General features: G+C 44.2%; 1 protein-coding gene across 9 annotated transcripts in view; it reads right to left on the bottom strand.

Moving 5' to 3' along the window:
• lama2 (laminin, alpha 2) overlaps positions 1–24,757 on the bottom strand; it is a 137,600-nt gene that overhangs the window by 95,127 nt on the left and 17,716 nt on the right. For all 9 annotated transcript variants that reach the window (XM_031800294.1, XM_031800298.1, XM_031800296.1 and 6 more), the window contains exons 2-11: positions 17,178–17,348; positions 14,060–14,172; positions 7,841–8,083; positions 6,325–6,504; positions 5,668–5,757; positions 5,306–5,423; positions 4,829–5,007; positions 4,521–4,620; positions 4,237–4,397; positions 2,454–2,594 (exon numbers count right to left, since the gene is read on the bottom strand). In XM_031800294.1, the coding sequence (XP_031656154.1) occupies positions 2,454–2,594; positions 4,237–4,397; positions 4,521–4,620; positions 4,829–5,007; positions 5,306–5,423; positions 5,668–5,757; positions 6,325–6,504; positions 7,841–8,083; positions 14,060–14,172; positions 17,178–17,348 (1,496 nt within the window). The remainder of the gene's footprint in view (positions 1–2,453; positions 2,595–4,236; positions 4,398–4,520; positions 4,621–4,828; positions 5,008–5,305; positions 5,424–5,667; positions 5,758–6,324; positions 6,505–7,840; positions 8,084–14,059; positions 14,173–17,177; positions 17,349–24,757) is intronic.

Below are 24,757 nucleotides of genomic sequence, written 5' to 3'. Positions count from 1 at the left end.
CATTTTTCTCTCTGCATTGTTGGGAAGGGCTCGTTTGTACGCATTTCACTGTTAGTCTACACCTGTTGTTTACGAAATAAAATGTTTCTTTGATTTGTGATTTGTCCCTTTAAATATTGAGATATTCTGCTTCTGGCTTTACCATGCAGTGTTGCCTACGTATTGCTATCAACTGTCATTAAAACTGTGACAATCCCAAAAAACTCATTTGCTATTTTTTCCCCTCCAATGAACACAGAGACGACTCTTCCTGTGTCGAGATAAGTATCGAAAAACATATTCCACAGTCCGATTTTGGTTGAGATATTTTTCTGTGATTTATATTCTTTATGTGCGAGGCAGAGGAAAATACATCATGGTTTGACACCACTCGGCTTCCCTCTTCCTTAAATCACAATGAACACTCTTGTCTGGCAGCCTGCGATTTATACGACAGACGCTTCCCCTTGCCAGGCTATGATCATGTTTGGGTTTTTTCTAGTCGCTCTCATTTATTTCTTCAATAGATCTGCCAAGTGAATATCCTCAAATATGGAATAAAGTGCCTTTTCCTCATGTTTTTTACATTAACCATCCTAATGACCTGTACCTCTCTCTATCCTAATGACCTGTACCTCTCTGTACCTCTCTCCATCCTAATGAACCTGTACCTCTCTCTACCTCTCTCCATCCTAATGACCTGTACCTCTTTGTACCTCTCTCCATCCTAATGACATGTATGGAGAGGTACATGTCATTAGGATGGAGAGAGGTACAGAGAGGTACAGGTCATTAGGGTGGAGAAAGGTACAGAGAGGTACAGGTCATTAGGATAGAGAGATGTACAGAGAGGTACAGGTCATTAGGATGGAGAGAGGTACAGAGAGGTACAGGTCATTAGGATGGAGAGAGGTACAGAGAGGTACAGAGAGGTACAGGTCATTAGGATGGAGAGAGGTACAGAGAGGTACAGAGAGGTACAGAGAGCTGCAGGTCATTAGGATGGAAAGAGGTACAGAGAGGTACAGAGAGGGACAGGTCATTAGGATGGAAAGAGGTACAGAAAGGTACAGAGAGGGACAGGTCATTAGGATGGAGAGAGGTACAGAGAGGTACAGGTCATTTGGATTGAGAGAGGTACAGAGAGGTGCAGGCCATTAGGATTGAGAGATGTACAGAGAGGTACAGGTCATTAGGATAGAGAGAGGTACAGAGAGGTACAGAGAGATGCAGGTCATTAGGATGGAGAGAGGTACAGAGAGGTACAGAAAGGTACAGAGAGGGACAGGTCATTAGGATAGAGAGATGTACAGAGAGGTACAGGTCATTAGGATGGAGAGAGGTACAGAGAGGTACAGAGAGGTACAGGTCATTAGGATGGAGAGAGGTACAGAGAGGTACAGAGAGGGACAGGTCATTAGGATGGAGAGAGGTACAGAGAGGTACAGAGAGGTACAGAGAGGTGCAGGTCATTAGGATGGAGAGAGGTACAGAGAGGTACAGGTCATTAGGATGGAGAGAGGTACAGAGAGGTATAGGTCATTAGGATGGAGAGAGGTACAGAGAGGTACCGGTCATTAGGATGGAGAGAGGTACAGAGAGGTACATGTTCATTAAGGCCCAGGCTGATTAACCTTTCCTCTGATAATGTCCCACTTTGGTCTTAATATGACTTATTCCTTTGTGTCATATACTGTAGGTTGAAAATGGTCTTCTCCACAAACAGATTAGACCTCACACACACACGCACACACGCACGCATGCACACACCATGTCCTCTATCTTCCCTCAGACACATGGTCGCACACACACACACGGCCAAGTACACACACGCAAACGCACGTCCTCAAACCCCCCCCCCACACCACCCTCACCACACATAGTGGTTAAAGAATGGTGGTTTGAAGGGAGAACTCAAGGTCAGGTTAATTGCGTAGACAGATGTGTGGCTGTCTGTCACATGCAGTATCCCACCGTAGATCAGGCCCTATAATTCAGTGACCGGTCTGCCTCCACTGCCCCCTCCTCTCTAAATCCCCCGCCTGTCTATATCGCCACCCTACCCACCACCCTGTTTACCCACAATCACCCTCTGCAGATCATTAACCTCTGACCCTCGCCAACCTCATCCTGCCAACATGTCAGAGTGTGTGGTGCGGTATAAATCAGCCTGTATTTATGGCTGTGTATGTGTGTGTGTGTGTGTGTGTGTGTGTGTGTGTGTGTGTGTGTGTGTGTGTGTGTGTGTGTGTGTGTGTGTGTGTGTGTGTGTGCGTGTGTGTGTGTGCGTGCGTGTGTGTGTGGCTCTGCCTCCTCCTCCACTGCACCCTGTCATCAGCCCAGCCATCAGCACCCTGTTTTAATAAGGCCGGCCCGTAGAGGGTTAACTCTGCAGCACAGCGCCAGGCAAGAGGCACTAATGAGTTGTGTTTGTGGGGGAAAATGAGAGAGTGAGGCCTGGCGTAGTCTCTTACATTATGGTATGTCCAGTGGGAATCGGAGCAGTCACTCGCCACGCCGGAACAGTAGCACTTCTCACAGCCGTGGAGACGCTCGCCCAGGAGATGATAGAAACCCAGTTTGCAGCGGTCGCAGTTCTCCCCCTCTACGTTTTCCTGGAACATACACACACAGACACACCCAGACACACACACACACACACACACACACACACAGACACACAGACACACACAGAGACACACACACACACACACACACACACACACACAAACAAACAAACAAACAAACACATACACACACAAAGACACACCCAGACACACACACAAAGACACACCCAGACACACACACACACACAGACACAGAGCATCTGGATGAGAAGGATGTGCTATACAGGCACTCACACACTGTGACAGCCCACACACCCCTGGGACAGACGTTCCCTCTCTCCCAAGATCACATACTACAAGTAGAAGTAGACAAAAGTCATTAAACAATAACGAATGTGAAAAACAATAAGCTAAGCGATGCCAGAAACATTCTACAAAGTATGACCACACGTTGAGGGGAACTCTTCGAACAAACATCACCTGTAACAACTGGTAGCGATTATTGTCTGGTTGAATATTGGATTATTAAACATGCACAGAAAGATAAACACTTGGCAAAATCAACATTTTATATGCCATCATCCCTGAGCTTCGGCTAACGAACCGCAATGCACATTCATCTGGCATGCCCACGTAGCCAAGCTAGGTTTCTGTGGTTCTGAGTGGCTAGATACTTTATCTCGCCTGGGGAAAAAGAAAGAGGACATGAAAGCATTATGCTTCACAAGGCCAATTCAATTCCCCTGTTGTTTCTCACCATTTCTGTGTATTGTAAATAGTGACTTCATGTCTCATAGTCAACCACTAATAGAAATTGCGTTGCCATTCTGGAATTGTGCCACTTTCTCTTGTAATGTCATTTACAAATGTTATATTCCACCTACATTGGCTGGCTGCCTGCACAAAGCTATCACTGCTTGGGCACTGTCAAATGGGAACTGGCACACCCCAAATTACATGATTTCTGAGGTAGGGATTTTCCAATAATTTAATTGGAAGAAACTGGTTAGCGTGTCTTTGTTTAAACCTCTACAGTATATGACCGAGAAAAAAACACGATAAGGTATACGAGACATTTTTTCAAGACGCTATCAAGGGAAACAAAAGGAGGCACTTGAGAAATGATTAGCTATCCTAAATGTTACATTGAACCAGCGCTCTCCTGAGGCCATTTCTCTAAAGTGATGATGTGTTCGTCAGATACCAACTGTCTTTCTCTGCCTGTGCGCTTAAGTTGGAGAAAAGTTTCAGTAGCGTCTGACTCACTAAGAGACAGAAGGAAAAGCAATGTTTGACTGCACATCATCCCCACAGCTCAATAATTAGACGAAGAGAGCAAAGTTCCCCGCTTCTCCTTGACATCCCTGCGGTCAGACAGTATAATTGGCTAGTGAAAGAGTGAGCCCAGGATAGGACATATGTGAGACATGAGTGTGCACAATAGCAGCGGCGGAAGTAGCCGGCTAATTTGAACAACAAATGACAAGTCACATTTTCTACGGGAGCAATTAAGAGAGAAGAACTCGAGGCCACTCGGAGCGGTTGGCCCTACGAGGGTCGTGAAGCGTCGCGGCTGATGTGTCCACCCCTGACACTGAATGAATTGGTTCTGGTGGTGTGGGAGGAGAGGGAGAAGGGAGGATAGAGATACAGGGAGGAGGAGAAGGAGAAGGAGGAGAGCGTGACCTACCTTGCAGACACAGGGCAGCAGGCACGGATCCTTGTTTCGGCTTCCGTCTAGACTGCAGCTACAGCGGACACAATTGGGGTAGCCGCTGTAGCCAAAGGTACAGCTGTCACACTGCTGTCCCCCATAACCCTGCTTACAGTGGCAGGATCCAGCCGTGAGGTCTGTAGGACCAGACAGGAGGAGAGACGCAGGCTTTAGTTCTAAACAGGGAGACCGGGGGTGGGGGGGGGCATATGACAGCTAGATCAGCGGAGGGGGGAGAACAGAGAGGTTGAGGAGCATACCTCCTTCAGCCTGGGACTGGTCTGGAACGCATGCTGGGGACAGAGAACCTTCTGGGTCACAGGAGCAGGGCTGACACGGGTCGGATTCCTCTGGACTCAACTGAAGGGAAGAGGAGAGATGGAGACTCTGATAAGCCGTCTTTGCTATTGGGAACATAGTATATCATGATAGGGCCCAGAGTATTTCCTGCTCAGGCCAGGAAAAACTCATTGCCCTAGTCACGATACAAAGCTATAGATATGGAGTCGCTATTGATTATTCACTGCTTGGCTCCTAGTCAACTGGACTATACAGTACTGGTACATACCCCAGTGGCTCTGTAGTAGCTATCAGCACAGGTCTGGCAGTTGACTCCGGCTGTGTTCCTGGTGCACCCTACACACACCCCTCCCCCCACGTACTCCCCCTGGGAGTTCAGGCTCTGTTTGTTGCCTGCCACTGTCTGGTTGAAGTAACACTCCTCAGATTTCCCATGGCAGTTACACTCTGTAGACGGCATCAAATGAAATCAAAGGAAAGATCCAGGAAACAAATGGAATTATCACAGTACCTCAAGGGGGAAAAAAAGAACTGTATGAAAACATTGTTTAGCGCTGTTTACCAGGTGTCTCTCAAGTTGAGGTCCATAAGTTTTTTTTCCCCTATCAAGTTTACATAACATCAAAATAAGATAGCAAGATAAAAGCTAATCACATAACATAGGATCATACTAAACAATTCAATATAAAATTGGCAGTCGTATGTGCAGTATGTAATGCTGTGTTGTATCACTGTGTGATCTTACTCTCACAGACGTGGCGAGTGAGGAAGGTCCCAGCCATCCAGGGTTTCTGGTTGTATCCGGGGCAACAGCGGTCACAGCTCTCCCCACACGTGTTGTGTTCACACTCACAGCTGAATTTCTGACAGGGGATGAAATTACGCCACGTTACAGTGTCATCGTCGCTCAAGGGACGACTCAGATCTTTTCACCCAAGAAACAACTGGAGCGCACTTCAAACGAGGGCCCCGAGGTCAAAGAGTATCACGTCTCCCTTCTGGAGTTACAATCAAATGCGAAAATGAACTGTGCCCAGGGAGAGAAAATCTATCTCACAATGTAGAGAAGGGGGTCATGGATGGAGACTTGTAGGTTGATTGACATACCTTGGTCTGGTTGTTCAGAGGACAGGCTTTAGCATGGCCATAGCAGATACACATCCCTCCAACTGAGATGTCTTTGATAGAGTAGTAATACTGTGGAGGGAAAGAAAACACACAAAAAAAACACATAGGAGACAGCAACAAGTGGAGAGAAATGGAGAGGAATATTTCGACCATCAGACACTGGCTACTTCTACAAAAAAATACATCACAGTCTAGTTTATTCAAAGACACTTATTTCTCAGAGAGTGAGAGCCAATTTCATCCACAATTTCATCATTTAAGTCCCTTTTGTCTGACTAAATTGAGCAGTATTTTATAAATGAAAAATTCCTTGCTCAAAATAAACCCTGCAATCTGTCCGGTAATTATGCGTCACACAGAAGCTCGCTGGGTGACTGATAGGGTAGGCCAATGTCAACACATGATGAGGTGGACGTTGCTCAGAAAGGAACAGATTTCTTAATTATAGACATTTTTAATTAAGACCCATCTGTCTGGTGAGCGCAATGTAATCAACGTGCCGCACGGCCATTTCACTGATTCGGATAGCGGTGGTGGGTAAGAAAAGGAATACGGTAGTGGCTCACAGATGGAATACATGAGGCTATATGAAGGCGATGGTAATGCCTAGCCACCGACATGTTGGGTCGTTCTTACCCGCCGGGTCACGATGGGGTCAACATCGCGGGGGTCGTTGAAGGCCAGGGTCATGAGGTCAGCGTTGAGGGTTCTGATTCGCTGGAACTGCAGGCGGATGTAGCGTGCGGAGGTGAAGTTCAGTAAGGTCGGGGAGGGGTCATCAGCGCTCGGCCTTCCATTGATCAGAGAGGTGTGGATCTATGCCCCGGGTGCAAATTAAGACAAAGCACCGAATGGTACAGATTCTTAGTAATTGATTGATACATTCAAAAAGACGCCAAGTCTGTTATAAAGGAAAAGGGAGATCTTTAATGACCCCTGTTCAATACTGTATTTAACAAAGACTCAATTCAGTCTCTACACAGAAAATCCATTACAAAACAGCACCATTACAACATTCAGAGCACACCACTGCTGAGGTAAGAAGACAACACATTAATGAGCCTGGTAAAAAAAAAAGAATTTGGTTGCAGCTGTGAAGGGTTAACTGTGTCTGCCTGCTAATTAAGGCGGTGTGGTTAGCTTGGCTGTTTTTGAAGAAGTCAGAGAGAGTGACATTTCAATATGAGATCTGCGATGTGTTGACACCGGCCTACGACTCACTTAGGATTTCGCTGTGATCACGCTTCCTGTCACAACCTAAAAGGAGCCGGCTGACAAGAGCTCCTAGGGGGGGCCTGGGCGGGGTGGGTGGGTGGGGGGAGGACGGGGGGCTCTGGGGGGTAGGTGGAGGAAGGAGGAGGGGGGAGGGTGCTAGAGAACTGAGTTATGTAGGTGATAATGCAGTATGAACTGGCTCGACGGTGGTGCTGTGGACTGGACTGCTTAATTACCGTCAGAGAGAGCACACTGCAATCGGGTCTCACAATTAAAAGGAGTTGCTCCGATACACAACGGATCAAGGCAGCGTCGCTGTCCTTTGTGTGTGTGGGTGGGTTGATTTCTGTGTGTTTGTGTGTGTGTTTCTTCTTTGTGTGAAGTAGACTTTCTTTATTCCAAATCCTCAATGAAAACAAACATGGAAAAAAGCATTTCTTGACATCAACAAAGCACACCATGAAATAAAATGTGCTACGTGCCTAGACTGTATGCCAAACTCCTAAACAAGATGTCCACTATTAGGGCAACTGTGCTCACCACAACTTTAATTAGGTCCATTTGATTGTGAGCAGCTGGTGAGTGATTTCAAAGCTGACTCATGTAATTGAACTAAACCACCAGGGCACTTAAATACTACTGTAGCTGGCAATCAAGTCAGCAGCAAATGGCTTCAATACATTGCCCATTAAAGCAAGTGAATGAAAGTGCTGGTGGTCTTATTTCATGTGGGCCATGGGTGAATCGAATATATTATCGTGAAATGGAATCCACGTATTTACGTTGTGCATTTGAATTGAAATTGGATTTCAGTTTGAAGTGTTCAACAAACAATCACATCTACCATAGAAACAAGTCCCTGTAGCTGTTGCGCCACAGCGGACCCCTACGACCTTTCAGTGACCCTACTCGGACCCCCTGGCGCCTGAACCCTCACCTCTCCATTCTCCAGGGGTTGGATTTTGGAGTAGAAAGAGGTGCAGATGACCTCGTCGTCGCGTGTGTAGGATGGCGGTCCGGTGCGGGGAAGGATGTTGAAGCGAGTGAGGCACTCTGTGTCTGTGATGGCATAGTACTGCCAGGGGGTAAAGGTCACCCCATCCAGGGAACGCTCCAGCACCCAGTTACCTGGCCTGGGGGAGTTGGCAGCCTTCAGAATCATATAGGCTATCTGGAACACCTGGTAGGGCAGAAACAAGAGTGTTACAGCAGTCTATTTCAGATATAACTCAGGAGCTTAGCTTACAATAAGGAACTGAATCTTGACAGTCCTCCCTTTGGGTCTTGTGAAGTAATATAAGAAGTTTCATATTCAGGTTAAGGAAACACTTTTGATAGACACCGTGACACGTTCATAGACAAGGGTAAGTCAGATCGGTGAGGTTTGATGGGAAAACCGGAGACACTAAAATAACGAATCCTGTCAGGGAGCAGGGTCAAGATTGTGCCTCAGGTGTTTGTCATTACGAAATCTCCACTCCTGTACAAGATTCACTACAATATGGAGTCCCTTCTTTGAAGTTTCCAATGAAACAGCACATGTATTCCCATGCTTCAGTCTTTTCAGCTATTCAGCATTGGAGTAGCTTGAGGGCAGATCAACTTTGGCTGTCTCTGTATGTAGCAGGACAGAGATAAAGTTGCATCTACAGTACTATACCCTCGAAGGCCACACATTGAATTTCATCAAGCCGTAAATGCAACACTTTGACAGCTCCTCAAGAAAGACAATGAGCACAGGGGCAAGGCAACATTCCACCTTGCTTGACAACAACAACAAAAAACCCAGCTATTTTGTCGCTGACTTCTTCAAGTTAATATGTCTCCCATCCTGGGAGAATGACTCAACATCAAAAATGACTCACAGTTTGCCTCTTTCATCTACAGTAGATAACGGTGTAACGTTTCAACGTTTACAATAGAGAGAGCGCCACTCAACCCGGCATTCATCCCTTTCACTGAAACCCAATAGGATTCTGCCCAGGTAGCAGGGGAAATCTCACAAAGCCTCTTTGTCTCCTTGATTCAGATGAAGCAGGAAGAAAGGAAGGCTGGTGAATGTTGTCCTCACACAGCATAAGGGGTATGTAGGGGGGATGTTTACCTAAATATGATGATTCAAGTGTAGAAAGGAGTCTGGAGGGAAAGAGAAAAGAGAGCTCTTCAGTGCTCGACATGTGTTTGCAGGGCAGAGCGTGACCTGGTAACCACGGTCCCAAGTGTTGGAGTCGCGACCTGACCATGTGGATTCCAGGCCAGGGACAGTTTAGAGCTAGAAGTCCAATGACATCAGTGGCAATAGTCTCAACGCCTGCTCTGCTGTGATTCTTTGTCCCTACTGGCTAAGCTCTAAGTTCTGGGTAATTTTAAACATGGATAAAAATTGGCAGATTTGGGATATATTTGTTTGTTTGCACATATTTCTTTGTGTTTGTTTTGATCAAAGTTAAGTCAGAAGAGATTTGCTGTTCCTAAAAATCTGCGGTCGCTATAAAGAATATGAATGTAGAGCACAAGTCGTACATGACAAGGTGAGAGCACTAGTGTGTATAGTAGCAAAGGAAAAGTTAAACTTGGAAAACAACAAAATAGAATGGCCAGGGCCTGGTTTCAGGGATAGATAACCTGCAAACATCAACCATTTAAATTGCTCTGCCGAATTAAAGCACAGAACTTTGATAACCTACCTACCTACGCTCAATCATCTATTTTCCACGTATCACAGGAAGTGATAAAGAATGTCCGTCAATCCCTCTCTTTAATTACTTTGAAATAAGGCCCATGACTCCAGATAATTCGAGAGGCAATATCTAAAGGTAAATTTTTGTTTTTTAATTCCACAACTATGTAGGCTAACTCTCTGAGCTCCAGCTATAGATAAAGCCAGGTCACATCACTGTCCTTCTCAACTGGAGGCTGAGGTGCCAGAGGTCTATGGTGTGGGCTTGTTTTGTGTGCCCTAAAGTGTTGAGAATAATCCTTGCGGTGTGTCGACTGACACCCGCTTCATATTATATTTCACACTAAGTCGAGCGCCACTCGCTGACAAACACCTCCATGTCTATGAATAGCATACCAAGCTAAAGTATCTGGCATGTATGTCATTAATCATCAGCTGTCATATAGAATCTAATTCAAACATGCTCAAATGTCCTGGTATATGAACAACACTTTTTTTTTCTCTGACTTAGACATGTAGCATGATCAAAGTAGTGAAGTCTATGTGGTGCGTCTCATTTCCCATAGTATTTATGCCCCTGTTCAGATCCCCCTCTGTGTCTGTGCTAAAGTCTTGGGAGCATTGAACTAATAACTGATTGGACCACGTCAGTCAAACTGGGAAAAAATGATTTACAATTTTCGGTCCCATCAAAAAGTGGCCAAGACACACACGCACGCGGACACACACACACACACGCACGCGGACACACACACACACACACACGCACGCAGACACACACACACACACACACTGCCCCCTCCGGCAGGTAGCCTACTGGTTAGTGCGTTGGGCCAGTAACTGAAGGGTGGCTGGATTGAATCCCCGAGCTGACAAGGTAAAAATCTGTCGTTCTGCTCTTGAGCAAGGCAGTTAACCCTCTATTCCCCCAGGCGCCCGAAGACGTGGATGTCGATTAAGGCAGCCCCCCGCACCTCTCTGATACAGAGGGGTTGGGTTCAATGCGAAAGACACATTTCAGTTGAATACATTCAGTTGTACAACTTGACTAGGTATCCCCCTTTCCCTTTCCCATCAGTGTCAGTCATTATTCCGATTTCCACTCCATTAGGGGCTCCCGGATAACGAGGGGGGGGAAGTAGAGCACTGATGTCACGGGCAATAACGATACGTTCACACACATCATCGACAGCGCCAACAGCACAGACTCATTTATCGCAGGAGACGACAGCAAGCATGGTGACTGGCCGCCAGGGGAAAGCGCCTGAATGGAGCGTAAATAGGATTCCATTTTAAAGGGCACTGATGGCGAGAACACTTTGCATACAGGGCCATGGGTAAAGCTAGCTCAACCATGAGGGAGGGAGTGACAGAACTTAATAGGTAATTGTTCCTTTCCACTGTGCTTACAAGCTACTGCGTAGCACTTTGTGACAAATGTTGTTGTTAAAAAAGACCATAAAGGCTAAATACAAAGAGTGTAGTTTGTTCGGTGTTCACTGTCAGCGTCAGTATACATCAATTCAATTATTCTCAATACATTTCTACTGCATACAACTACTGATTAATTGTTCTTCATGGTGAAATAGCAATATTATAACCTTGGTATATCACCCTCAATATGCCATTACATCTAATTAGTCGAACAGATGGTTTTGCTGAAGAAAAAAAAAGAGCAATTTCCAAGATGTGTTATCTCGGGAATTGTTTACTGTTCATGTTGTAAGAGAGACATTAATATACCATTTTTACTTAAAACCAAACTCCCTAATCTGCCAAACAGTTTGAGCTGGGACAATGTGTGTAGCTAAAGTAATTCCATCACCACGGTGACAGGCCGGATAGAGATGAGTGATGGGCCAGTTCACATTAGCATGGAAAAAATGGCTGCCTAGGCACTTCTCGGTGTCAGATTTCAAACGCTAATTAAACACAGGAAGGTATGATTTATGAACGCTTGATGACCTCAGTGAGACTCTGTCTGCATACTTACCACTTAGATACAGTATTTGGGTCACTTTCACATGTTTATTCTGTACAGTACATTAAATAAATTAAATATAAGCTATACCTTTTATTTTTTAGCTCCTATTACAAATTCAGTCTTTGGTTGATGCTTACAGTCTTAGAAAAAAAGGCTTCCTAAAGAGTTATTTGGCTGTCCCCATAGGAGAACCATTTATAGTTCCAGTTAAAAACCTTTTGGTTCCAGGTAGAACCCTTGTGGGTTCCATGTAGAACCCTATGCAACCAAATAGGTTCTACCTGTAACCATAAAGGGGTCTTCAAAGGGTTCTCCTAGGGGGACAGCCAAAGAACCCTTTCAGGTTCTAGATAGCACCTTTTTTTCTAAGAGTGGTTGAATAACCAATGATGGGCTCACTCTACTGGAGCCAGCGAAGAGATAAAAAAATATATATATATTGATCCCCTTCATCCCTCTTGGATTTTTTTTCATTCCAGTGTCCCAACTTTGTATCATTGTATATTTAATTCAGCAGTGTGAGTGACATGGTCATTAATTCCGGATTGACCCTGCTCTGGTCTCCTGTGTAATATGACAGGCTGATATTAATGAAGGAGATGTGCTTGCATCTCTATCTCCTGGAAGGGAGAGACCGACACAGACTGGGACCCTTTGCCTGGGTCTACAGAGAGCCACCCTCTGAACCTAAGCATAATAACTCAGCCAGGGACAAACTCCCATGAATCACCAGCCGCGGAGGCCCTAGGAGCGGAGCCACGTCTTCACGCTCACCCTTGATCATATCCGAGGCCTTGGGAGGAAGCTGAGTTACTGTACCACCTACGAAACCAATCACAATCTAGCCTCAGGATCCCCTCTTCCCTGATTCCTCTCTCCCTCTTCCACCCTCACATACACACAGACACACAAACACACACACACACACACACACACACACACACACACACACACACACACACACACACACACACACACACACACACACACACACACACACACACACATTCACACACACACGCCGCCAGCTCTTGAACCCAGAACCCACAGAGACCCAGCACATTGCTGAACTTTATTAACGGCGAGTCTCCATTGGGTTGAATCATTTCCTGTTGTAGGTCAATAGTAGAGGAGTCATTACAGACGCTCTGATAGTCAGAGATATCAGGTGTACCATGCTGATACGAGGCAGTACAGTCTCCTACAGAACACACATGCTTGAAGGAGGAAGTCAGCAGTCCAGACACCCTCTCAAATGGGCCAATTTAAATAGTGCTTTGTGGGCATAAATGCAACTACCTTCATGCTACGGTTCCTCTAGGGTTAATCTCAAATTGTTCTAAGGATGGCTGCATTCTTCTAACTGCAACGGAGATATTATATTGAGCAAGTGAGCAAAGTGAAAAAAATATCAATTTTTGAAAGTAATAGCTACAGTGTCAGTGCACAAGAAAAGATTTGTAAGAAACTTTTTCTTTTTCAGAAATTGACAGAGGGAACAAAACTGATGTTGGTGAGAAGCAGTAGTACATTTCATCTGGTGGGATGCAGTAGTACATTTCATCTGGTGGGATGCAGTAGTACAATTAATCTGGTGGGATGCAGTAGTACAATTCATCTGGTGGGATGCAGTAGTACAATTCATCTGGTAGGATGCAGTAGTACAATTCCTCTGGAAGAATGCAGCAGTACAATTCATCTGGTAGGATGCAGTAGTACAATTCCTCTGGAAGAATGCAGTAGTACAATTCATCTGGTAGGATGCAGTAGTACAATTCCTCTGGTAGGATGCAGTAGTACAAATCCTCTGGTAGGATGCAGTAGTACAATTCCTCTGGTAGGATGCAGTAGTACATTCCTCTGGTAGGATGCAGTAGTACAATTCCTCTGGTAGGATGCAGTAGTACAAATCCTCTGGTAGGATGCAGTAGTACAATTCCTCTGGTAGGATGCAGTAGTACAATTTCTCTGGTAGGATGCAGTAGTACATTCCTCTGGTAGGATGCAATAGTACATTTCACCTGGTAGGATGCAGTAGTACAATTCCTCTCCTTTGAGAGATTGAAATCCATAACAGTCTTTTCAGACAGTTCAAGCCAGGGGGTTTCACAGAGGTCAACTACAACCCTCTTCCAAGTCAGGCCACCTGTGTATCTCACATGACGAGTTACACATTATATCTCATAGCAAGTCTTCAGCCAGTATATTTACACACACTCTTTCCAAACCAGACTAAACAAACGTGTGAGAATGTGAAACCCCAGACAAGTGTCACATCAGGCTGCCAAGTGCATTACACTGTTGACCGGGGCTTGGCTGCGAGTGGCTTTACAGTTCCAATGGGGTTTACAGTTAGCCTGGTCCCAGATCTGTTTGTGCTGTCTTGCCATCTCTTATGATTATTGTCATGCCAGGCAACAAACACAGGAGTTGGCTATACACCACAAACAGATCTGGGACCAGGCTAGTTTAGTATCACCCTCATCTCCTACCTGCTGTAAGTCCAGAGTGACTGTGACGTAATGGTAGTCCATGCCGTTCTTAATGCTGGGGCTCTGCCACCATCTGTTAGTTCCATCGATGGCATATTCAATCGGGTGGCGCTCTAGGAATAAAAATGAAATGAAAGAAAGCATTATGCTTCAGGAGATAAGCAGTGTTTGAAGATAGGAGATGTGAGTTGCATGTGACTGCTGGATATCAGATGATTGAGCACTGTCAATCATAGGCTACTTATTTCCGGACATTTCCGTGCTAGTTAGAAACCATGGCAACAGTCAGGAGCCTGCTAATGAATAAGCGCTGCTTATGGAGGCCCCCCACTGTCTCTGTGAACTACTCCCCACTCATTATCATGTACGGACAGAAACAGCCTTTCAAAACCTCTTTATCTTTGCAAATGAAATGTTAAATGCTTTAAAAAATACCACTTTCTCGACCTCCAAAGAGTTGTCCTCCTCCGTATAGTGTTTTCACGATCTCTCAACCAAGAGTGATTTTCAAGCAACAGTAAAAACATTCAAATGTGGTGCTTAGAAAAGACTGGAACTGTACACATCTTAAGGTACTTTAAGATTTACTGCATCAGAAAATCAGTCTATTCGGTATGCATCATTTCCCAATCAGAAAAAGATAATTAAAGTTGCCCTCTTGATTAAGCAGTTTAATAGTTTTCCTACCATTTACGAGAGAAATAATTCATTTAAATCATTCCCAATTGGTTCACAATCAAGTTTCCCTTTCAAAAGAATTGTCTCTAATTAGAAGTTATGCTAATCACTGTCACCTTAATTCTTACATGTACGCGTTGAAGGGCATTCCTATGACATTTCAGCGAAGATTAGGAGCCACACAATGGTTTGGTTTCAATGGGAATTAAACTAGCCTGTACAGCAGCCACTAGGCTGCTGTACAGGCTAGTGGCAGAAATGGCAAGACATTTGTAACAGTCATCACCAGATGACTTGCAACAGGTGGAAAGCACAGATGTTATTATAAGACTTGTGAGTCTCCTTCTAAAATGTGTATATTCTTTTGCATGGCTAGTTGCTCACCAGGCACACAGCTGTAAGATGTGGATGGGTAAAATATGGACACAAACATTGTCTCTATCTCGTGGTAAAACAAAGAAACTAATGGCATACTAATATGTTGGGAATGTACAGTATTTCATATCATGAGTGCCTGCCATGACAGGCTAAATGTGAATGAACAAAAAAGACCGTTCTAGTCAGACCTGAAATTACCAGAAATGTGAAAGACTCATTATTGAACGATGAGACAAGATAAATGATGACGAGTCCATTTCTTCTTCTCTTTACCGTCAAGGCAGGAAGTCCTCTTTGCCGGTAATTGTCTGCTAAAAGCATTTACAGTACCCTCCCGCTTTGATTCAAATTACTGGGAGGGAATAGTAATGACCTCTCTGAGAGACTTGTCTAATTACTGAACAAGGTCGTCCTGTGTTTGTCTGTCTGTCTCTCAGGCCGATCAGTCTCTCTGATATCTGTGCTGCCTGCTCCCTGGACTCTAACATATGCTGCTCAGTTGGTACATGGAGCTCTGGGATGCGCCCCAAATGGCACTTTGTTCCCTACATAGTGCACTAGCTATGGGCCCTTTAAGGCTGTGTCAGGATTACACTCAGTGGCCAGTTCATCTAGTACTGGGTTGCCACCCCCCCCCCCCCCCTGTGCCTCCAGAACAGCCTGAATTCTTTGGGGCATAGAAACGTTGCTCACACCATTACACCCCTGCCACCAGCCTGTACCGTTGACACCAGGCAGGATGGGACCATGGACTCATGCTGCTAATGCCAAATCCTGAATCTGCCATCAGCATGACACAACAAGAACCGGGATTTGTCTAACCAGGCAATGTTTTTCCACTCCTGAGCTGTCCAGTGTTGGTGATCGTGTGTCCACTGTTGCCGCTTCTTCTTGTTTTTAGCTGATAGGAGTGGAATCCAGTGTGGTCGACTGCTGCAATAGCCCATCAGTGACAAGGACCGACGAGTTGTGGTTCCGAGATGCCGTTCTGCACACCATTGTTGTGCCGCGCCTTCAGTTTGTGGCCCCGCCTGTTCGCTTGCATGATTCTTGCCATTCTCCTTTGACCTCTCATCAACAAGCTGTTTTCGCCCACAGGACTGCTGCTGACTGGATGTGTTTTGTTTGTAACACCATTCTCAATAAACCCTAGACACTGTTGTGCGTGTTAAGCCCAGGAGGCCGTCTGTTTCTGAGATACAGGAACCGGTGTGCCTGGCACAGACAATCATACCACGCTCAAAGTCGCTTAGGTCACCCGTTTTGCCCATTCTAACGTTCAATTGAAGAGTAACTGAATGCCTCGATGCCTGTCTGCCTACTTTACATAGCAAGCCATGGCTACGTGACTCACTATCTGTAGGAATACAAAAGATTTGTGAACGAGGTGATGTACCTAATAAACTGGCCTCTGAGTGTATATTTAAACAATAAGGCCCAAGGGGGTGTGGTTATGGCCAATATACCACGCCTAAGGGCTGTTCTTATGCACAACGCCATGCGGAGTGCCTGAATACAGCCCTTAGCCTTGGTATGTTTGTCATACTTTCATCCAATCAGCATTCAGGGCTCGAACCACCCCGTTTATTATTTAATGTATCTTTGCACAGTTTACACCCACACCAGTTTGTCTTAGGTGAATCTCTCAGTCAGATAGGCTGTGAGTTTTAATTACCAGCAAAAGTGCCTGTCAGAAGATGAAGCATGGCTCCTCTCTGTGTACACACCGGAAGATGTGTCCTCTGTTAGATAGTGAGATATGCTCACAAATGCAGGCTGTGTTTACAGACCCACAAGTCAGAACTCTTCAAAAGTCCCTCCTCAGCAATCCCAGGCCATGTATATTTCATAGGCTGAGCCCATTGATTTTGGAATGGATAAATGATGAGGAGCAGTGTTGCACTTTGATGAGAGCAACGTGCAGGTGGTTTCTCTAAATCCTTGCTGAATGTGGTATACAGCCCTCCACACTCCTAGTCCTACCGTGTGAAGCATGCTGATACAATACAAAGTAGAGGTGTACTGTAATATGCAGTAGGTACGGTATAATATTGATAGTTACCAAATTGCCTCTCGCTGTTGTCGTTACAGATACGGCACTGGGTGTTCCTGACTTGCTGTCCGGGGACGTGCTCCACCAGTTTGCAGTACATCTCTGGTCCTGTCTCTCCACAGGTAGCGTTGGTGCTGATATCTGCCATAGAGGCCAGGTTCAGCACCGCTGGGAACAGACCTGGGGGAAGAGGATCGGGAAACATAAGGTACTTAATACTATACACTTCACATGCGGTACCTCTAGCTGATATACAAACAATACAAGGTTGTCTGACCAATTCTGTAACATTTTTGTCACTTCCTTCACTGCCGTTGCTGTACTACGAGTGGAGTCCTACGGTGAATAGGCCCCAGAGAAAGAGAGGGATGTGTCCCAGGCCAGTGTGACAGGTCTGACTCAGAGTTCACAGAGAGGAGAGTGAGGCTCCGCAGGTATGAGATTGTAGAGTAGAGCCGCGGTCCGTCAGGTTTATACCCGCAGTCTCCCCCTAGCTCACGGTCCTGTAGAGGAGGGAGGGACAGCATCCTTCATACATACAGAACTGTTGATTTCAAGCAATGGCAGAAATAGGACCCCAATGGTACATATCTGGCAATGGTAGGAATAGCTGAGACTTCACAATCAGGGCTGGTGTTTGATCTCTCTCTGCCCCTCCATCAGAAAACGTAAACAGACAACAGTTTCTGGTTTAAAATGAAATACTGTACAGAGCTGTTGGTTCAGAAGAGCTTCAATGGGAACGTAAATAACAAGTGTCCATGGGGGATCCGATAAAAAGGAACTGTATGTGTCCTTAGTTCTGAGAGAGTGAGAGAGTGAGAGAGAGAGAGAGAGAGAGAGAGAGAGAGAGGGAGGGGATCTCATCACGTGCTGAGCCAATGTTGCCCCCTTGTTCTGTTATGGCTCTGTATGGGAAGGAAACACTGACTGAGTGTATCAAAGACTGGGCCCATTGCTCTGAAATGGCTCCCAGCTGTTCCTCCAGATGCCCAGGCCAAATGAACTGTGAAGAACATCTGAAAACTGCAGAAAATTAAGTTTTACGGATGCCTATGAGGAACTCTGTGGCGCGATAGCACTGACATTCACCAGCTGATGAAGGTCTAAGAACACTGGCCTAACTGTTAAAAGTCAAATGGTGAGGTAGTATGGTAGTGTACAACCTCTAAAATACACTGTGGCCTACGCTCTGGAACTCGAAGCACTACTTGGTTAAAGTCAGTCCGAATCTTCATACCACCTATAGGTGTTTTCCCCTCACTCACCCAGCCACTAACACAGGCTGATTAATATGTCTAGCTCCATTTTCAGCACCACATTTAACACAGCAGGGACTGTGAGCGGAGCAGTTGCCCTGAAAGCATAGGGGTGAATATCAGTACTGGAGCAAGGCATTTGACTAGGTTTGAAGAGACATGAAATCACTGTATCATGAGGCTGATACTTACAAAGGGACCATAGAAGACGCAACAGAGCTCTGAATGAGGTTCATCCAGAAATATCCCACTACGTTCTATTAGAGTTTTTCTCAGCGGACGGCAATTTCTCTTCGCTTGTACCGAGGTCAAGATTTCAAATTCTCATCAGAGGCAACAGAGGGAGGAATAGTCACGGAATAAGAAAGGACTATCATCAGCTATTATCATACTTTACATTATTACTGTATAATCTAAATGTCAATGGTTATGGCTAAGTACCTCATACTGGTATTAAATTACACTGGCCTTTTAACTGACGCAAGGTGTATTTGAGGCATTGATGTTCACATACAGACAGTTGTGTCCCACATACTTTTGCTCTATTGATTTCCAACAGTGATAAGCCAAACAGGCTACAGTATGTATGCTGCTAGGGGACCTGCTACTGCTATTGTACGTTAGTATTTTATTGAATAAGGAGAGGGTGGGTTTCTGATCGTGGGCCTGTGTTTGATATATGAAGTATGGATGACAAGGCTGGGCTGAGTCTATCTCTCCGTGCTCTCTCCAGCCTCAGATCAATACTACTGTGGATGCAGCTCCCATTCACATCATGCTTCTGCTGATTCTTCATTCAAGTTGATAAAACAAATGATTGTTTCATGCTGACTCTCCCGCTAGAGTTGTCTGCCAGATTCTTAGAAAGAGATGGATCTTTCTCGCCTATCATCTAACAGTTTTCCAAGTGTGGTTCTTTTCCCTTCATTCAAAATGAATGCCTGACCGGCTCAATGTCAGGAATAAGAAGATATACAGTACTGTAGATCTACTTGAAAGATTTCTAGTTCTATTTCTAGTTCTAGTTTGTCATGAAACATCTGCTTCACATTTAGAATACTCAGTTGATATGCAACACTACTCGCTTGTTGCGTAATGCATTGTAAAGCTTCATTTCATCCAGTACACAATAAACATACACAGTATTACTGCAAAAAGAAAAGCAACCAAAAACATAGTTGTTTCAACAGATTATTATTAAGTAACTAGTTCCACTGCATTTTATTTTGTTTACTCAACTTTTTGGTCCAAGAGTTACCTGAATAACAACAACAAAAATAATTGGCCCAAACAGGTCCGACTTGAGGAAACATTGACAAAAATTCACTGAATTTAAAACGATGTGTTTGCTCAATTTGTCTCATATGTTCTTTTAACTAAACTTAACAAAAATATAAAAGCAAAATGCAACAATTTCAATGATGTTGCTGAGTTGCAGTTTATATAATGAAATCAGTCAATCAAAATAAAAAAATTAGGCCCTAATCTTTGGATTTCACTTGACTGAGCAGGGGCGCAGGCATGGGTGGACCTGGAAGGGCATAGGACCACCCACTGGGAAGCCAGGACCTGCCAATTAAAATGAGTTATTCCACACACCAGGGCTTTATTACAGGCATAAATACTTCTCAGTGTCATCAGGTGTCCGGGTGGCTGCTCTCAGACGATCCCGCAGGTGAAGAAGCTGGATGTGGAGATCCTGGGCTGGCATGGTTACACGTGGTCTGCAGTTGTGAGGCTGGTTGGACGTACTGTCAAATTCTTTAAAATGACATTGGAGGCGGCTTATGGTAGAGAAATTAACATTCAATTATCTGGCAACAGCTCTGGTGGACATTCCTGCAGTCAGCATGCCAATTGCACTCTCCCTCAAAACTTCAGAGGCATCGTGTTGTTTGTCAAAACTGCACATTTTAGAGTGGCCTTTTATTTTCCCCAGCACAAGGTGCACCTGTGTAATGATCATGCTGTTTAATCAGATTCTTGATTTGCCACAACTTTCAGGTGGGTGGATTATCTTGACAAAGGACAAAGGCTCAATAACAGGGATGTAAACAAATGTGTGCCTCAAAAATTGGGGAAATAATTTTTGTGCATATGGAACATTTATGGGATCTTTTATTTCAGCTCATGACACATGGGACCAACACTTTACATGTTGAGTTTATATTTTTGTTCAATATATAAATTATTATTTGGGCATCTTAACTACAGAAGGCTGTTCAACTGGTTACACAAACAGAGTGCTTTTAACCTCCCATGTTTTCAACTTATATAGTTGACATACATGATTACATTGTGCATGTTCATTTATACAGCAATTATTATTCAATCATGTCCTCACCGGGGATTTGAACTCACAACCTCCTGGTTCATGGCATTCTGAGCTTCCTGCTACACCACCATGTCTGTGTCAATTATCAGTTAATCAGACTATTCTATTCTATTACTATTAATCAGACTATTCTCTTTGATTTACTTATTTAAGCAATTCTATGTTTTTCTGTATAGTTGTCTAATGTTGGTAGGTTATATTACTTTTAATGTTACTCCTTAATCACTATGATCAATCAAATATTTGTCTTGAGTATACCTTTAACAGAGCTGAGATTTACTTTGAAGTGCAAAGTGTAGCAATACAGTTGAAATCAGTTATTGATACAGACATGGGGGCGTAGCAGGAAGATTGGAATGCTGTGAACCAAGAGGTTGTGAGTACAAATCACAGATGAGAGGTTGAATAATTTTTACTCTATAAATTAAGATGCACAATGTAATGGTATGTCAAATATGTAAGTTGAAAACATTGTATGATAAAAACACTCTGTGTAACTAGTTCCGCAGCCTTTTTATAAGGTAAGATGCACAAATAAAAATTTCTAGTTAAATGAACACGAGACAATTTGAGCAAACACATCATTTTAAGTTGACAGAATTTTTGCCTACGTTTTCTCATGTTGGAGCTAAGTTTGGGCTAACTAAAAATGCTACGTTCAGCTAACACTTTGACTGAAAGGTTGAGTAAATAAAATAAAAACCCTGTGGAACCAGTTACTTAATAATATTTAGTTGAAACAAGTAGATATTTTTACAGTGTACAACAACATATACGCTCGCGACAATAGGCTACTTCCGGACTCCCTGCTCTCCCAGTTTTCACACCCTGATCGGTTGCACCTGTCCTTGTGTTTGTCTCCACCCACCTCCAGGTGTCACCCATCTTCCCCATCATCCCCTGTGTATTTATACCTGTGTGCTCTGTTTGTCTGTTGCCAATTCGTTTTGTTTGTTAGGTCAACCAGTGTTTTTGTTCTCAGCTCCTGCTTTTCCCAGTCTCTCTTTTTCTAGCACTCCTGGTTTTGACCCTTGCCTTTCCTGACTCTGAGCCTGCCTGCCTGACCACTCTGCCTGCCGATGCCCCTGAGCCTGCCTGCCGACCTGTAACTTTGCCCCACCTCTGGATTGTTAACCTCTGCCTAAACTGACCCTGAGCCTGCCTGCCGTCCGGTACCGCTGCCCCACCTCTGGTTTACTGGCCCCTGCCTACATTGACCTGTCTATTGATAGCCCCGGTTGGAATATTAAACCATTGTCAATATGACATGTCTGCATCTGGGTCTTAACTTAATTTGTGATAGTAATTGAAACATATTGAACAGTGAAGAAGGCCCTGCTCTGACATATGCCAGCAGACTGTTTGGTTGTCCTTGAGATCCGTGTCCACATTAGACAGTTTAATCCTGATGCTTAATGTGTCTGGTAAAAAATGAGTACATCTTAAAGGGGTCACGCAGCTGCCCATTGATTGATACGGCAGTATTTATTTTTCAACTTGCCTGTATTCATCATCGTGGCAGGGTGCACCTTTAACACGCTACATTATATCTGCTCAATGCCAAAGCCCAGTGGTGTAGCACTCAATCACTCCTCTAGATGGGTCACCTGTCCAGTCCAGCCCAGTCATCAGCCTTAGCCTCAGACGTGTGTTTGTGCGCTCGTGTGTTTGTGTGCACTCTCCAACACACATCAGTCTCACACTGCACACGTACTGCAGGGGATCGATACAGGTCTGACACAAGGACAGCATCACCACGACAGCCCCAAAGACGGATACATATTCTCAAATAGAAATCCAACTAAAAAAATCCATCCATAAGATGAAATATACATTTTGGCATAAATGGTGATGGCTAGCAAAGCTCACTATGACATATGGATTAATGCAATGCAAAGTGGCCACTGCTTTTCTTGCTGATAGCAACATTCTATTCCCCCCAAAAATAAAAAAATCCATTAGCTATTGTTTATACCCTTTCTTCTTTCTCAAGGGCTGTTAGTGTGATCACATCCCACACTGGGTGATGAGGGATTGAGAGTCCCACCAGACAATTATGGAACAGTTAAGAGCTCTGTAATGCAATCTTGGGAGGGAGGAGAGGGGGTTGGAGCCCCCACCACTGACTAGCAGGCTTTGATGAAACAACATGCCGTTTCCCTAGTAACTACATCTGTGGACATCCGCTAAGAAATGAATGACTTCCTTAATAGAGGATAATGACACTTGTAATTTGCAATTGGACCAGTTTTTTTTGTTGTTGTTGTTTTTTGTTGTTGTTGTTTTTTGTTGTTTTAGCAATCAGTCATTCATTAGCATGTTGAAAGGCAGGATGAATGTTCTTTGGTTTCTTTCCTTTGGATCTGGATTCAGACAGAGACGTCCAGGGAAAGAAAATATGAGGCAGACAGACAGACAGACAGACAGGAAGCAGGATGTTATACTCTAAAGGCCACATCCATGTCCTGAAGTGCTCTAGGATTACACTGAAAACACAGATCCTGACTTCCTAGACTATCAACGAGTGAAAAACAGAAATGAAAACATGCATGGATATGTAGCATGGATGGGATCAAGGCCGAATAAAGACCAGTCTGATGTCTTTGAGCAGCAGGCAAATATTCTGCAAGCTACAAAAACAGAACTTAAAGAGCTATCTCACTCCTTCCACAAATAGCCATAAAAAATATCCCAACGGATGAATCAATAAAAAACTGACCTTTCGCATCAAGTTGGAATACATCCACATCATTGATGTACATTTTCTCTGTAGTCGTAGTCCTATACGTCATTGTCATTGCAGTCTTCATCATAATCAACACCATCATCATCATGACCACCATCATGATCATCCCAATTAGGCCCTATTTCAATTATCGTCATTTCAGCATAGAGCAACTATAAACATGACATTTTTTTCAGTTCACGAGACATTATATTATCTGAATTCCCTTTTAAAGACAACATGAATCCAACATGGGATCAATGAAGGTGAGACGCCTGAACTGTGAGCAGCATCTGAGAGCCTTTCAAATGCCTTGCTGCACTTCAAGAAGAAATCCACTCATGGTGCCTTCAATCAATGTTTGATTTACTGCCTTGAACAATACACTGTCACCAGATGTAAGATTCATCATATTCAAGGTTGCACCATAACAGAAACAAACCATAACTAAACCCAGTCTTCTTCCTAGAACACATATACAAAAGGATAGAGCTCTTAGAGCGCACAATCTCAGGTTATTACACAACACTTTGTCTTTATTGAACAGTTATTTGACTGTTTTAGATTCATTTCTCTCTCTCTAAATGGAGTCATTGTAATCATGAGCATAGCGAAATGTTGTTGTGTGTGAATCTAACCTAAGCTACATTCCTTTACAGGTGTTGTGTATTTTTTACTCTCACAAAGTCCTCCTATAGTTATAACTAACTATTGTATAAAACGGTACATTATCCTATCCTTATTCAGGCTACTTTTCTTCAGTCTAGAAACATTTACAAGTTCACGTAAGACCCTCAATTGATCATTAGAACCTATTTCAAATGTAACCAATGTTGATTGGAAGTGTGTGAGTGTTTAGGTTCGTGATAAATACAGACCCAGACCAAATGTTTTCCTGAAAGTGTTCACAAGCTAACCTCAGACTTGTAAACAGGAAAGCACCCGGTTTAGACCTTAATCTTGGAAGCAATACAAGCTGTCTAGACATGGCGAAGTTTACTGGGTTCCTCATGCAGGTCAAGACTATTCATGAGACCGCAAAAGACCCTGATGGCAGGCAAATGGACAACACACACACACACACACACACCCATAGCACTTACATCCTCAGCGATCACTCAGGTCGAGTTTGATGGAACGTGAACACACATACACACCACAGGAGGCTGGTGAGAGGTGGACAGCTCATAATAATGGCTGAGATCATTACAATGACCCCAGTCCTTCCCGTATAAGGTACCACCAGCCGCCTATGATACACACACATAAA

The sequence above is a fragment of the Oncorhynchus kisutch genome, linkage group LG21, assembly GCF_002021735.2.
Source record: "Oncorhynchus kisutch isolate 150728-3 linkage group LG21, Okis_V2, whole genome shotgun sequence".
In the NCBI taxonomy this organism is placed as follows: domain Eukaryota; kingdom Metazoa; phylum Chordata; class Actinopteri; order Salmoniformes; family Salmonidae; genus Oncorhynchus; species Oncorhynchus kisutch.
This window is presented reverse-complemented; position numbering and strand designations above follow the sequence as displayed.